The 16,645-nt window shown below is 38.9% G+C and overlaps 1 protein-coding gene across 4 annotated transcripts in view; it reads right to left on the minus strand.

Moving 5' to 3' along the window:
* The window catches only part of SLC25A13 (solute carrier family 25 member 13), a 101,671-nt gene that overhangs the window by 39,705 nt on the left and 45,321 nt on the right, over positions 1–16,645 (minus strand). For all 4 annotated transcript variants that reach the window (XM_015617546.2, XM_015617545.3, XM_015617543.1 and 1 more), the window contains 3 exons: positions 9,098–9,237; positions 2,528–2,674; positions 820–958 (listed from right to left, as the gene is read on the minus strand). In XM_015617546.2, the coding sequence (XP_015473032.1) occupies positions 820–958; positions 2,528–2,674; positions 9,098–9,237 (426 nt within the window). The remainder of the gene's footprint in view (positions 1–819; positions 959–2,527; positions 2,675–9,097; positions 9,238–16,645) is intronic.

The raw sequence follows: 16,645 nt of genomic DNA on the forward strand, positions 1-16,645 counted from the left end.
TAAAAATACAAAAAATTTAATGAAATCAAACCAGAAGAAATAATCCAGAGCACCCCAAAGTTGCACTGTATTTTACTATAAAGTAGAAGACACTGGTTGGCGAGGGTGAAAGGGGAGTAAGTTACCCAACACAGAAGTGTTCCTGTCACTACATAAATGTGTGCTTTAAATGGTCTGTCCTTCATGCAAGTAAGTACAGCTCTCTGGTCTTAAAGCTTAGTGCTACCAGCAGGATTTAGGATATTTGACATACGGTATCAATCAGCTGCAGGTCAGAGGGAAAAATATAAAATAAAAAGCAAACAAAGAAAAACCCCCAAAACAGGAGTCAAGAGATGTGGAACTTTTCATGCGTAGTCCCAGGAGGCCACATTAATGAAACTCTGGTGTTGCACAGGGAATTCTCTATAAAAGTGGTTAGATATAGTAGATAACATCTTGTTCCAAGCTTGTAGATCAGCTTACTATGCCGCCAATACAAGTTTATGGAATTCTTCAACTACCCTTGAAGGTCACTTTAATAGGCTGCCAATTTGGCAGGAGTCCTAGGAAGTTTTTTAAACTTTTAAATATCTCTACATACTTTCCTCACCCTGCCCCCACCACCAGTTTACTAGGACCTTTTTCTGATTGAAACAAAATGAAAAAGCTGGAGGGTGGACTACGACAGGACTGTACAAAACTGAGTGGCAAACCAAGGAATGGTAACGAGGCAGGCTTCCCTCCCCCCGACCAATTGATTTAAAAGCATACAGATGAGGTCTTTCCCTCCATTCAAATACCCAAGGAAACTTCCAGACTCCAAATATTTCTACCAACCCTTAGTGACTTCCACATCTTTTCTATTTCCAGCCAGAGTACTGTAGATCTTTCTAATGAGCTCCATGTTGTTAAGCAGAGAATTAAATCCATTAAAATAGGAAAAGCTGACCTGATGGGAAGTGGTACCTCCAGCAGCCTAGAGTACAGACAGTAAAAGAGGAAAAAAGAAAGGAGATTGTTGTAAGACTAAAAAAAACTTGAAATAGAAGTTTTCAAATAATGTTCTTTTACAAGAGTGACCGCAGCACAGGCTTGCTTTTTTAAAAAAACCTGCAAAATAAAGAACTTTAAACTATGAAAGATTCTTATGTTACTGAAACTAATCATGACCAGAATATAAAACTCTTCCCACCCTACAAACCTAAACAAATACATATGCAGGATTATAACAACATAACCAGTAGTAATTTACAAAGTTCAAGTTTCCGTACTGCTTCAGTTGGAAATGTTTCATAAGTTGGCTCATTTCTAGTAATGAGGAAATCTACTTCTACATGTAAAGCGTATTACTATATAGAAAATTTCAACAAAACCAAAACATATTCTGAAAAAGGTCAACTGAAACCTTTAAATTCAACCTTAAAAATCAAGTCATGGAAAAACAGCAGTAAACTCTAAGGCTTATATCAGGCAGTCAAACATAAGGTTTGAACAGTTATGCATTTTCAAATGAGAATGAGCCTAAACCTTTGTTTTAAAGTAGTGTTGGGTCTGCACACAGAAAAATTATTGGATCAATTCACTACTTAAATTTTAAAATCAATGATCAAGCAAATTTCTGAAAAAAATATGCATAAGCTTGCCAAAATTTAACTGACCTTGAGTGATAATCAAAAATCTTATCTGATGTTCTCTGTGAAAGAGCATATGACCCAGGAAGGCTGGTAACAAGATTGTGAGGGAAGCATGGAAGAAAGTACCAGATATCACTGTCAGTCCCTAAATCTTCTGGATATGCTTTTTGCTTCATGCATCTTCTAACAGTCTCATTAGAGCTTGGACTCCTCATCACTTTACACATCTCTCTGAAACTCCCTTGCAACTCAAAGCAGAACAGACTTTTAAGCAGATCTTCAAACCTGAATATGGCCAAGCTTTGGATTACTTGGGATGTGCTGTTACAAGTTCCCAAAATTATAAACTGAGGTCAAAACCAAATGTACCTCTTTTCTTTAGTGAAATTGCAGAATTGCAGTATTTAATTCAGCTTATGCACTCCAAACTTAGAAAAAACACACAGTCAAGTGTAACAACTATCAGTCAAGACACATTGAATGTCCTAGGTTTATAAAACAAAACCAAAGTTCACACATTGTCCCCAAGTTCTTGGATATTACACTCAGGAGCTTATAATTTACATTACAAAGCAGGTTCTTTGAGGATGATGTCCTAACTGGAATGTAATGGCATTCAAAAATATTTGACACAGTCTACTATGATGGAATGGCTGAAAAAAGGCAAGCTCTACATTTTTAGGCCGTTACTAAGGTCCATCAACATGCTTTGTCTTTTGTCTCTGGAAACCAAGAACATTGAGGATTTATATTCAGCAATCAGAGTTAATTTTCACATGTGTAGATAATAACCGCTAGACTTCAAAACATGCATCCTCAAGCTGGATTACGTGTCATGTAGTGGTCAAGGTACAAAAGGAACCCCACATCTGCATCCCAGGTCTGCCAGCTGGGATACCAGAACTACTCACAGCTACTAGACATTCTTCTACAAATGGTGTCAGCATGTGTGGCCGGATAGTGACCATAATGTCCCTGAAGTCCATAGCTGTAATTCTTCCAGACTGAGCATTGTCTCTCTGTACAAAGGCTTGTTTTGCATGTTCTAATTGTATCTCCTGAAAATGGGGAAAAAAAAAGCAGTTAGGTTAAAAATAATCACATTTAATATAAGTAATGCAATCCTCCAAGACTCTCATACCTAACAAAACACAACTACATCTAATTTTAATTGGCTGTTGTACGTATATTTTATGTAAATTTCAGGCTTTTCTATTCAGCCTTTCCTATGGTCTCTATGACTGACCTTAGCACCTAGGACAACATCATGATTTCTTTGCTGTCTGGACATTATGACATGCAACTCCTTTAACTGAGAAAGAGAGAACACATACCAACACACCAGTGCAAGTAATCTCCCACTCATGAACATTAAAGTTTTCCATGATGTGCATTATCCAGTTTATTGCATGTGTCACAGCAGGTCAAAATACTTTCTGTAAAAGCACTCACTACTCCCCAAATGAGGACAATGAAATCATCAGAGATTTCCATGTAGACACCTACTAATCTGAAAAGAATTCCCTCAAAGTGCTCGTTAAAACATAAAAAGACGCCAGCAGTTTAATTTAGAACTCCTTGTATCATGACTGATTAAATATCAGTTATCAGTATTTCAGTAGTAGAAACAGGCATAAACATTATCTGATACAACTACTTGATAAGCTCATTTTGTGATTCAAATGTACTACTGAGAGAAAAGAGGAGTAAAAAGGTATATAATCCCTCAAAGTTGTATCTTTTCTTACTTCACACTTTCTTCTTAAATTACTGTTAGACTACTTTCTTTTTTTTGTCATTTAAAAGGAAAAATCCTGCACAGAGTGTAACTGGATATTACTTATGAATTTTTGTTCAGTTCTGCAGGTTTGTAAAGAAAGAAATATCTTTGGCGATGCAGTTAAGACTTCCTAACCTGTATTTTTTAGTTGAATGGAGGTACACAAATCATTGCCATGTATTCCCTTTAAGTTTCAAGGATTATAAAAACTTCTTCACTGGAAAAATAGTGCTTATTCTGAATACGTATTCATAGTCAGTTATTAAGAAAATAGAATCAGAGTAGAACTATGTCAGCAATACTAAGCAAGTCTTGCTGTGGACCATGACACTATCCAACGATTTCCATTGTATTTACAAATACATGCCTTAAAATACATACTAATTCAAGACTTGAGTTAGTCAAGAATCACCATCATGAAGTATTCACAGTAAATATGATTTCCTGTAAGTTGATATTTGTCTGACAGCAGCATTCAAGTAAACAAAGAGTGAAGGGAAAAAGGCAAATTTAGATGGAGTAGAATCAGACTTGCCAGAGGCCTGCAGATGCCATCCCTCCCTCCTTCTATTTACTCAGTTCACGCTGCCACTCAAACCATGCTTGTCTTTTTATTTCAGCCTTCTGCCTTCGCCAGTTTTGGTCCTAATTTCTAATTACAGCACTGTACCCTGTATGATGAAAACCTCCTAATGTATTAGGCAGAGGAAGGAAAGGGGTGGAGGTAAGAGTGATCAATGCTTCATTCCAGAATTAATCTGAATTTTCTTCTTTTGATGGGAAATGCTTGTGGGGGTTATAATTTGAAGTGGTACAATTTCAGTTCAGCCACATTTTCTTTACATTACAGACCCCTATGTTGAAGTGCTACAATTCAGCAATAATACTCACTCTGGCTGGATGCAGCCATGCAAGTTCTTACTTCACTCCAATTGAGACTATAATTTCAACAGAAATTTGGAAGGAAGCAATTTTGGAAGGTTTATGGTGAGATGAGCACAAAAACTCAAAATGACTTCGTCAGCTTGAGGCAGGCAACTACTTGGAAGGCAGAGGGCTCTACAGAGGAGTTAAGTACAATAAAGCTTGTATCCTAAATACTCATCACCTAGCAGGTAGAAACGTATGAACAAATGAACAAAAATGCTTGTCATTAAATGGAAGTACCACCAGAGAAAAAATTAACTCTCTTTAGCAAAGAATTATGTGGGAAACAGTGAATATTGCTTTCTTCTCCTTCTCTCATTCAATTTGTTTTAACCACTGCAACTGCTGGCAGTGTTTCATTGGCAGAATCCAGCACTAAAATGCAGTAAAAAAACCTGGACACCACTTGCACAAGTCCAATCTGTTCCCGTCTTTGTATATCCATCAGTGAGTTTGGAGGTATTAGAGATATTATACCATTGGTGCAACCCTGACTGACAGTGATGTCTTAGCCACACAACAAAGCAGGGCTCATGCTCTAAAGAGGTGCATCTAGTGCATGTTTCTTGTCATCACCCAGCTAACTGCAAAAAGGCTGCTAGTACTATAGCTGAGAACAAGGCATAACATCCCATCCTCTCATTGCTAACGTGATTCTTTGCAATTTTCTTGGTAAACTGGAACCCACTGGAGAGAATTATCCCACTTGGTTAAACACATTGTCAATGTCTTGGTGCTTCCACTTATGCAACTTCTTGTCAGCCAGAAAAGAGCCATTTAGCTGTAGACAGACAGCAAGACAAAGCTGTGAGAATGTCTGAATGAGATGATGTCAGTCTTCTGAAACTCCCTATTCACACCTCCTCCTTAGTTCAGAAACTAAGTTCCAGTTCAAAATGGTTTATGCATACTGCACATAGATAAAGAAGACCGGCCTCAGAAAGGTAGAGACTTTTTGGGATACAGTTATTTTGAGCAGTGCTACGCATTTTTCAGTTATGCCAAGAAGAAAGAAGCACAGGGATCTTCAGTCACATGACATTCCCAATCCATGACCATGGATGGCAGCAGTATGGCACACAAGAACACGCCATCACATGATAACAAAGAATCTCAGAACTGAATTCCAGACAGACATAAAGTCTGTCACAAACAAACCAGAGGTATCACCTTTCTGATCACTGCACAGTGCATATCAATACAAGAAACTCCTTAAAGTGTTCACCTCAAAAGAAAGGCTATCCATTCCCTCAGCCTCCATGCCTGAAAGCTGAGACAACTCACAGCATAACTAACTGTGCTTCAAAATGAGTTCAGTAGCTACTGGCAATTTATCAGGAAATTCTTCATGAGATGTTTGTAACATATGTTGTGTATATGCAGCTAATATAAAAAGTATCACCCTAAAAATAAACTGAAAAACAATAAAGCAAAGCTGTAGTCTTCAGAGATGCTATCTGACTTGCAATAATTTTATTATTTTATTTATAGTTAAAAGTTTTATTTTCACTCCCATATTATTTTACCTAGACAGACTAAAATTTAAAGAAATACAATCCTCATTACTTTGCAATACAAATTACACATCCTAAAGAACCTTCTCCAACTAGACTTTCTGTAAACTTAGATATACATAGAAAACAAGCATCTTCCTTGATGCTGGAAGTCCAGAATTCCCTCAGGTAGCATAAGACTTTGTGAAAAATTAATTCATACATCATGGCAGGCATGCTGGCACCAGAATTCTAATGAAATTATTTCTCATCTAGAGATTTTACCTCAGCTTTCACTTACAGCTCATTAAAAGCTTCTTTACCTTCCACTTAGATAAAAATTTATGTTTGCATTCCATCCCAATGGATCTACAAGTCATCAGACACAACACAATCTTTGCCACTGGAGTAGATCCCAAGGTTCAATTATAGAGAGTACTACTTCATCAGCTAATATTCTGGGCATAAATAAATTCCCAGACAATGCAGAAATGGTTTTACCAGACCCACATATAAGCATATGTTAAAATGAATTGTGTGGAATAGATTTTACATGCTGAGAAAGGGGCTGATGTTGTTCTTCATAAGGCAGACTTGGCACTTAAGTGATGATGGAACATGACCATATCCAAACAGATACATATGATGGATATATAGCATAGATAGATGAGCTAATTTTAAGCTAGCAAATGAGCAGGGTAAAACAACACACCTTGAGCTCTAGCTTGATGCAAATAGATTGTTAACTGTATTAGAGCCAAGGAGTTTGGAGGCTATCCTTTCAGGCATCTCTGTTATTGTAGACAGAAAAAGTGCTGGTAGGATATAAATATTCAGAATCCCATATAAATACTTAATATTTAAAGCCACAAGAGATCCATCTTGTGCATGGATAAAATATACTAATGTTATTTCCCAACTACCTTGAGCTTTGCCAGAAGTGATGATTAGTCCAAACGCTGCAACAGATAATGATCATGGAACAAGTTTATGTGACATAATAGGACCCAATGTAAAGGAATTTGAATCTAGCTAGATTATTCCATTAGAAGTTGCAAATTGCATTGTACTTACAAAGCAGTACCTGAAGCACCTTACAGAACCATCTGGTCCACGTTAAGGGTAATGTAAAGTGCATTCACACATAAGGAATGCAGAAAGGTAATTTGGTATCCACTATGGTCTCCTGCTGTCTAAGGTCCAAGGTCTAGACATCAGACCAAAAGGAGTGACTCATGCACAGGCAGAATGTGAGAAGGAACATTTAAAGGTTACAGAGCTTAAAGGAAGATTTCCATCTCCACTTTGTGCTGAGAGCCATTTCTGTGCCCAAACTTCAGCTTCTGTAATACAATGCTGCAAGGCAAGAATCGGCAGGGAAACGTACGTGATTCAAGGATTTACAGTTCTAGAAAGTGGGTAAACAGATGTACTCAACTACTGTGACTGACTGAGCATCCTAATAGATTGTACTGATAATAGACAGCTTCAACAGTCTTAGGACAATTTATTTATTTGAAAGTCCTTCTGCCTGCACCAGCACTGAGAGTATCTTTATTAGCAGCATTAGAACTTTTCCTGAATGCATCTCACCTCTCCAGAGACACCCAGAATTGCCATCCTTATTCTCCTGATTTATGCTCTTCCTCCCATGTTTCTGACCTATATGGATCATCACTAAAAGGGCTGGCTGGTTCATTAGGACCACCAACATCTTCCAACACAACCGATTATCCCCACAGCATCATCCCTCCACAAGACGAGAAAGCCTAATAGCTAGGACTAATCTCCAAAGTTAGGAAACTCCTGCCTCAGTGCTTGCTTTTCCTAATTCAAGTTAAAACCACAAAAGAACACAAAGAAAGAATTCAAATATTCCAAATATCCAGTCTTAACATTATAAGTTCTTTTTAGATCTATGACTCTAACCTCTCTTAACCTCTCACTACAATCCTCTAACATACCCTTTTCTTTTTTTTTCCAATGTGGGAAAAGTGTCATATTTTTACTCTGAGTCTTTCTAAAGGTTTTTCTCAGATCTCTAAGCAAATAGACAGATGAGGCAAAAAAGACTGGTAGCTCATTAAAACTGCGACTTTAAACCACCAAAATCAGAATTCATTTCCGAGGCTTATTCTGTAGTTGGAAGGAGATACCAGAACACATTGCCAGAGGCATTTTTTCCTAATCAAGTAGCACATTTGCTTTTTCATTGAAAAGAGGTTCTGATTCCTGTTTCTGTCACAAAACTGGCTTATGTCTTAGCTACTTAGGAGTTACAATAGTCAATACAAAGCCTAAGGGAATATGATTTAATCATGTGATACCTGACGTCCTCTTCATACAAAGTTAATTAGGCTCTGTTCTATGAAGTCAATTTGAAACATTTGTCTCAATAGCATTATCTTAATTATTCCTCATCAAAATGATGCCACCTCCTACTGTGAACTAACATACTTGTGTAAACAAGAAAAAAAGAAACCTTACAGTCTTGAAGCAGGTTCCCATTTTGAAACTCTCTAGTGTAAATACTAATACAGGCATTAAGTATTCAGGAGGAATACAGACAAGAAACTCACGTGTTTCACCTCTTTTCCTACTGAAGCCTATTTTTAACAGTACTGCTGAAATACAGATAATTGGCTCATTTTTTTATTAGCATCATATTTTACTTCCTGTAACAAAGTACCCAGAAGTATGAATAGCCAACAATTCCTTGTAAAAAGCGGAATTTTATTCTTTATATGCTACAAGCAAATTTTCCCTAAGATAAGCTTAATTCAAAAAGTAATGTGAGTGGAAATGGCTTGTAACAAATATTACTGGATATCAGCTCTGAATTAAATATATGTTTGGTAAACATGCTGTTTACAGACAGAAGTACTTTGTAATAGGAGTCTGGCAAGTTGAGTCTAAAATGTTCAATACTGTTATTTAAGATTCTTTGACTTGTAGATTTGAAAATACAGGAGATTTTCAGATACTGAAGTCCAGGCTTTTAATTTCATGTCTGTCTACGCAACAGTGCAGAAAAAAATCACCTTCTGCATACAGGTGAAAAAGGAAAGAAAACCCCAGCTAGCCTGAATCAGCAGTTTTAACAATAGCATATCTTATTTATCAACATACTATACAAGTCCATCCAGCACTCTGACTGTAAAAGCCTACACTTGGTATGTATTTCAACTTTGCTACCACCATGGTATTTCACAAGCTTGCAAATACTTGGATTCTAGCATCCCTCTTATTACTCTTAACAAACCATACTGTATTAGACCCACCAGTAAGAACTGAGTGAACTCCGCGTATGTTAGGTGTCTTTTTCTATCCTTTCCAAAATGCAGCTGTACAAATTCTGAATTCCAGTTAAAAGGAATGTGCTGATGAATCGTGGTCTGGCCAAAAACTTGTTTAGCATCCTCTGGGAAGAAAAGAAAAACATTAATTTAGTAATAAAATAACAATAGAGACAAACATATAAACAAGTATGATATTTTATAACAGGAAAGTAATACTGTTCATATAAATTAGTAACATACTGCAAAGCAAACCTAATGTTTGTTTTTTACCCAAACCATCACCCTCTCAACTAGCTTCTGAATAATACTTTTATTTGTTAAGTTTTATATGCACAGCATTTAATTAAAAGAAAGATATTTCAAGTCTCAAATTCAAACAAAGGAAGATTAAAATTAAAAGACAACTTATAAAAAGATGACTAAGGCAAACTGAGGCATTACCTTTTCAAGTTGCTAATAATGGAAGTTTTGTGTCACTATAATTCATGTGTTTGAATTTTTCCCAGAGTTCTCCACATTCAAACAAATCAATGACAAAAATACCATTATTTCAAGATCCACTTTTCTGGAGTTACTTATGGACCACTGAAAAGCAGGACAGGGGATGGGGGGAAACACAGCAGGCAGGAAAAACAACTTACCACCAGCACTATACGGATCTTAAACCTAAATCTCTTCTACAAGGAGGGGGGCAGCATGACAAGTATGATCACACGAGCTTCATATTTAGTAGTCACAACTGGGCCACAGTTTACTAAACACTTGGCAGACTGGTAATACACAGCAGTTTCTGTGAAGAAGCAACTATCTGATACACGATCAGTAGTAAGGACGATACGTTTCTGCAACTACTGACAGCATCACTGTGAGCAATGAAAACAGCAATGAGATCTGAGCAAGTACTTGTCTCAAAGGACAGAGGCAATTCGAGTTTTGTCTCAGCCAAAAGAATAGGGCAAAGCCTCTGAAGACAAGCTCAAGGCCAGAGGTTCCCAGCTACTATATGCCTTCCTAATTGCTCTATGACTCTTCCAGCAACTCAAGCCAAGAGCCAGTTTTTGTCTGCTGTTGAGTTCCTGGGAGCATGGAGATGGTTCCCAGGAGTCACTCCCTACCCACAGGCTGGGCCAGGAGCTGGTCTGCTCCCTTCACGCTCTGTGGAAGAAAGACCAGGAGTCAAAACCACGAGCTCCTGTCTGTCTCTGTGAGCAGCAGAGCTGTAAGCCAATTCCCAAGCCTGGCTGGTGCCTGGGGTTGAGAAAATCAGCACAGCTTAGTGCTTGCCTGTGTTCAGAACAAGCTGGGAGTCACCCCACTGGAGCCAGCCTCTGCCTGCCAGGCAGTACTGGGAGCCACCTTCCATTCCACTGCCACAAGCAAGGGTGGGAGCTGACTCCTCGGGGTGATGAGGTTGTGTCTCCTGCACATGTTGAGTTCCAGCCTCTGGTTCAGTCCATGCCAGGCAGGCACAGCAGCTCTTCTGACCTGGGGAAATCCAACCAGAGTGGAATCCCCTCTTTTAGGCAAGGGAGCAGGAAAAAGTGAGAGTGAAGTGGCACGATTGAGAGCCAGGAAGATGTCAGGAAGAGCCCAAGTAAATGAAGAATAAAGACACAGAAAGAAACAGTTACAAAGAGATGAAAGGGGCAGGTGTCCTGCTGCACTGACCCAAAAGCCCTGCAGATGGTATTATCCACAAGAATACCTTATTCTAAAGCAAGAAGGCTTCACAAAGAGAGCAGAAATGAAAATGCAGACCTCTTCCTATCTCACAACCCAGTCTGTAGTTTCAGCTTTAAAAACACAGTACCCACTGATTCCAGGAAATCAGTGGTGAAAGAGCAAGTTGGATTTAACTTACAAACAGAAACACTAACCCCAGTTAACCTCAAATTCATAAAATTCGTAACTCCAAGTCCTAATGTCTTATGAGAATTTTCTCCAAGCAAAGTCAAGGCCCCCAGGACAGCCCCATTGTTCATTCATGTCTCAAGCTCCATCACAGCCAGGCTGGATCTTGTCTGCCAGCATTCTCCAGGAGGAAAAATTCTCAAGGCAGAGGGAGAGAAAGTCTGTTGGTTCAGGGTGAGGTCCTATCCCTCTATGTAAAGTCTTCAATCTAGGGTGCTTTCTACCGACACAGCTCAAGGCACCTGGAGATCACATTTATCAAGTCCCTGCTTTCTGCCAGACTTTCTTCAAAGAAAGCAACCAGCAGGAAAAAGACAACCTGAATTGCTTGCATACAAGAGGATATAAAGGTTGTCTCTTTCTGGCAGTGACCACTGCTTTTCCAGAGAAATAAAGACATTCGCAGAGAAATCAGATGTTCATCTGCTTCCTCTTTCCCTATCATCCCATCTCCAGAATTTCCCCACAGTAAGCCACTGAGCCTGTATGAATGAAATTAGGAACAAATCATCATTTACCAAAAGCTATGTTTGACTGGACGCCAGACTTGCCTTAGAGAAAAAAAGGCACATTCTTACCTGATGCAAGGTAAGAGATAGCAGACACTTAGCTAGCATAAAATGAGTCTCAATTTTGTTTTGATGGGGCAAGGCTCCACACAATTCTTACTTCAAATTGTTAGCACATGAAAGCTGCAGAGTCTCCTTTGAATATGCCCCTGTCATTTTATTTTAATTTATTATCATACATTAGCCAACTTGAAGGAACAATGTATCCTGCTCCCCCAGCTCTGTCCCCTGTAAACTCTCCTTGGCTGGAGCCCAAAATTAAAATTCCATCTCAAGAAAATGAAACATACAATCATAGAATGGTTTGGGCTGAAATAGAGCTTAAAGACCTTCTAGCTTCAATGGCCCTGTCATGGGCAGGGACACCCTTCACTAGACCCAAGTTTCTCAAAGCTTCATCCAACCTGGTCTTGAACAATTCCAGGCGTGGGGCATCCACAACTTCTCTGGGCTACCTGTTACAGTGTCTCGCCACCCCCACAGTAAAGAATTTCTTCCATAAACCTAACCTAAATCTACTCTCTTTCAGCTTAAAACCATTCCCCCTTGTCCTATCTTGTAGGCTCTCTTTAGGCACTGGAAGGCTGCAATTAGGTCACCCCAAAGCCTCTTCTTCAGGCTGAACAAGCTCAATTATCTCCACTTTTCATCAGAAGAGAGGTGCTCCATCCCTTTAATCATGGGTTTCCTCCTCTGGACTTGTTCCAACAGCTCCATGTCCTTCTTGTGCTGGGGACCCCAGAGCTGGATGCAGTGTTCCAGGTGGGATATCACCAGGGCAAAGCAGAACAGAGTGGAGCAGAGGGGCAGAATCCCCTCTCTCACCCTAGTGGCCACGCTGCTTTTGGGGAAGCCCAGGACACATTTGGCTTCCTGGGCTGCAAGGGCACATTACCAAGACATGCCCAAACATCAAGAAGTGAAAAGAATGGTTATCTTCAGACTAAATACAATGTTTAATTATTGGCATTACAAAAGGCAAAGGAACACACAGCAATAAAAGTGAAAACCTCATCAAGCCAATTAGGAATATAATAAGGTCTCTATCCAGACCATTTGCATTCCCTTGTCTGTTTTAGACATTAAAGGCCACAAGCATGTCTTAGAAGTTCATCTAAGTACAAACATCTCTCTAAACAGCCCAAGTTAAAGAAGTGCACTTAATTTTTCCTATGACCTGGAAAACACAGACAACCACATTAGTTTAGATACAGTAAGAGAACCCACACAACTTGATCTTTTCACAATCATACTGTATATTGATGTCAATATGACTTGGCAACTACTACCAGATGCTTTTCTGACAGAAAATGTTGGATTATACAGTGCAGGCAGCTGACTGGAAGATTGCCTACTGTGCTTCTACTGATTCATTGATGGCATGAGACATGGTATCCTCTTTACCACTGCCTTTTTACACATAACCCTGGTTTCTTTTTTTGCAACCATTTATGGTGCACAAACTCCTATGCCCAGTAAATAGTCCTCTTCCTCTTCCCTTGCTAGGTCTCATTACCCATTCATCTACCACATCACTGACTCAGTCTCATATGTAGGCAGATTGCCCAATTCAGACATTAAAAACCATTCATACTACATGAAAAATCTAAAGTGTTTTAGCTTGTGATTTAACCATCAAAAAGTATCCAGTTATGTACCAGAACTCACTCCAAATTATTGTTCAGTTCTAACAGGGTCATTTCCTAATCATCTAAGTCCAGTATTAAAATAAAATATGGACGATGAAAAAAAAATGTAGTTTTGCATTAAACCTGCAGTTGGAAGTTCGGCAGCTATCCACAAATCACTTAACTAAACACAGCAGAACACAGAGAAGCTAGGAGTTACTATGTCTGTTTAGACTTTTTTTTAAAGGAACCTGTTTCAGAGCTACAGATTAATTTGTAACAGAAAGGATATCTGGATTTCGTGGAGTCAAGCCACCAGGCAAAGAAAGTCCAACCAGAAGAGGTTGCTCAGGGCTGTGGCCAGATGAGGTTCGAATACCCCCTCATGAATTTCTGACTCGGGATGTCCGGTAAGGGAACATTGAAATCCCAGAGGGCCATAATCAGTGGCACAGGGTGCAGCATCACTACTGGCGTTCCCCAAGGTTCAATACTGGGCCCAGTACTGTTTAATCAGAAAGTTCCACCTGAACATGAGGAAGAACTTCTTTACTCTGTGGGTGTCTGAGCACTGAAGCAGACTGAGAGGCTGCAGAATCCTCCTCAAGGGAGACACTCAAAAACCATGTGGAGAGAATCCTGTGCCATGTGCTCTGGGATGACCCTGCTTGAGCAGGAAGGTTGGACCAGATGACTCGCTGTGGTCCCTTCCAACCTGACCCAAACTGTGATTCTGCAAGTATCTCCAACAACAGAGATTCCACTACCTCTCTGGGCAACTAGGCTTTGATCCTAAACAAGTATTTAATCAAAATATCTGGCAAATAGAAGCTTTAAAATCCAGGTCAGAATACTGCTTAATTGCTTTAGCGTTAAAAAAGCAAAATGTTAATGCTTCAATGTCAAGAGCCATAACAGCACAAAATCAATCTAAAGCAAAAAATACAACCATTTGTGTGTTTGCATTGTTTGAACCAGAGCTATCAGAAAGCAAAACAAACATTTGGCTGAAAATTTTAAACACTCATTTTCAGAAATCCATGCAGTCATTTTTATCAACCTTTTAAAAAATTCAACTTTGAAACTCAATTTTAAAATAAATTGCAAGGTCCTAAAACAAATAATTGTTTGTCCCACCATGGTCTCTAACTAAAAAATAGCTACCTTGCCATTCATTTCTGATCACTGCATGAAAGAGTTGTTTTATTTTCCCTCCAGGTGATCTGCCTGCTGATTTACAGTGGGGATTTTTGGTCCTTTAAGTCTTGGGGACCTTCTTCTCTGCAGAGTACTGATGGGTATGTTTAAATTAAATATTGCACAAACAAACACGCTGCATTCACATTTTCATTCCTATGACATTCCATCTCCTGTGATTAAGAAGTAAAATAAAGCATGCTTTGGAGTAACTACAGACACTCTTGATGCAACAAGGACCACCACAATATTGTCCAAGTGAAATTTGGATTTATAAATTTTAGACTTTAAAAGGAAAACTATGAAAGTAATTATTCCACTGTATTTTGTATCTAAGGAAAGTCACTTAATAAAACAAGCTACTAAAATCTTTACGGGGTATAGTCCGTAAGTATCTGACATATTAAATTTGAAATGCTTTCCAACTATTTATTTTGCAAATGTATTTTGTAAATATATTTTTCACATGCTGTCATCATTAAGCTCAGTAAAATTAACAGTCTCAACAGAATCTCAAAAAATTCATGATCATCTACAAAAATCCACTGATCTTACAAAACAGTCAACAACATTTTTTCAGAAAACTTGACATCCTCAGCTCTATTTTATATAAAATCCATGGATTTTATATCTTATTCCTTTACAAAATTAAATTATATGAACTATTATTTGAACTATTTTCTGTAGTATAGAAAACATGCACCAAAGCCCTGGGCCTTGAGAAAAAAATGGTATTACCCTGATGATATCTGTAATAGCAACTTCTGTAAAGAGCATGAACTACCTACCTCTTACAAGGAAGAAGACAATTTTGTTTTGATGAGAGTAGCTGTTTCAATGCCATGAGTAGGATACCCCAGCACCTTACCAACCACCTGACCTCAAGTTCAGAGGAGATGACAACAGAATGACTTCCACAGGCTTTGGTTCTCACTAACCCCTTGAAACAATTGCACATTTTTCATAAGCCTCATTTTCCTGAGTACACCACCATACTCCGCAACTTCTTCCCTATGACAGCTTCTTCCTCATGCACGAGCATGAAGGATATGGGTCCAGGCATAACATTGCAGTAGGAAGAGCTGGAAGAAGCTTCATCTCAGGTCTTAATCTCTCTGGATGAGGTATGCTGTAGGGATGCCTATACCTCAGTGACCCCCAACCCCCTGATTTAACTTCCCAGCCTTATCTCGGAACTGCCTCATGCCTATGGACATGTCTGGCTGACCTTGGTCACTTGTCACCAGACCTGCTTTTCTGTCCGTGCTCAGGTAGCATGGGACTGCATCCCCAGTCAGTGAGAGCTGTGCCCAGGAATCAGCCTCTTTCACATCATGGTTGTCAGTCTGGTGGACCAGACAGCTTCTGCTGCTCCTGGACACAGAAAAATCACAGAATAGCAGAATATCCTGAATTGGATGGGACTCACAACAATCACCCAAGTCCATCTTCTGGCCTGGGACAGAGAAACCCTGAGAATCACACACACCATGAGCCTGAGAACATTGTTCAAATACTACTTGAACTCTGCCAGGCTTGGTGCTGTGACACTTCCCTGAGAAACCTAATCCAGTGCCAAACCACCCTGAAGAATCTTTCTCTGTTATCTAACCTAAATCTCTCCTGATGCAGGTTCATGCAATTCCCTCAGGTCCTATGGTTCTCCAGCTCAGGGCACTGTGACCCCCTTAGCCCATCATCCATGTTGAAGACAACAGCAAATAAAGTGTTGAACATCTCTGCCTTGTCTATGTCCCTGTTTGTGAAGTGATCATTCTCATCATGTAATGAGCCAATGTTATTTCTGGACTCTGTTTTGCTATTAGTATATTTCTTTTTTTTTTTTTTTTGTCCCACACATTTTTGGCCAGTTTCAACTCCAGCTGAGCTTAGGCCACATGAATTTTCTCTGTAGAAAATACTTTCTTTTTTTTTGCCTTAGCTCCAAAGCAGATCCTTGCTCTGCCAAGCTGGCCTTCTGCCAGCCTGGTTTTACTTATGACATTTTGGAAGAGCAATAAAATTGTATAAAAGCATGTAAAAAGAGAGAGTTGCATACATATATATTTATATATATATATATATATATATATATATGTCAGAAATAATCAAGTAATAATTCCATGTATTATCTTCTTTTACTGGAATTGTTGGGATTTATCCAAGATTGGTTTGGTATATTTTTGTTTGGTGGTTTGTTTTGACTTTTTTGGTGGGGGTTTTTT

Source organism: Parus major, chromosome 2, assembly GCF_001522545.3.
Source record: "Parus major isolate Abel chromosome 2, Parus_major1.1, whole genome shotgun sequence".
NCBI lineage: Eukaryota > Metazoa > Chordata > Aves > Passeriformes > Paridae > Parus > Parus major.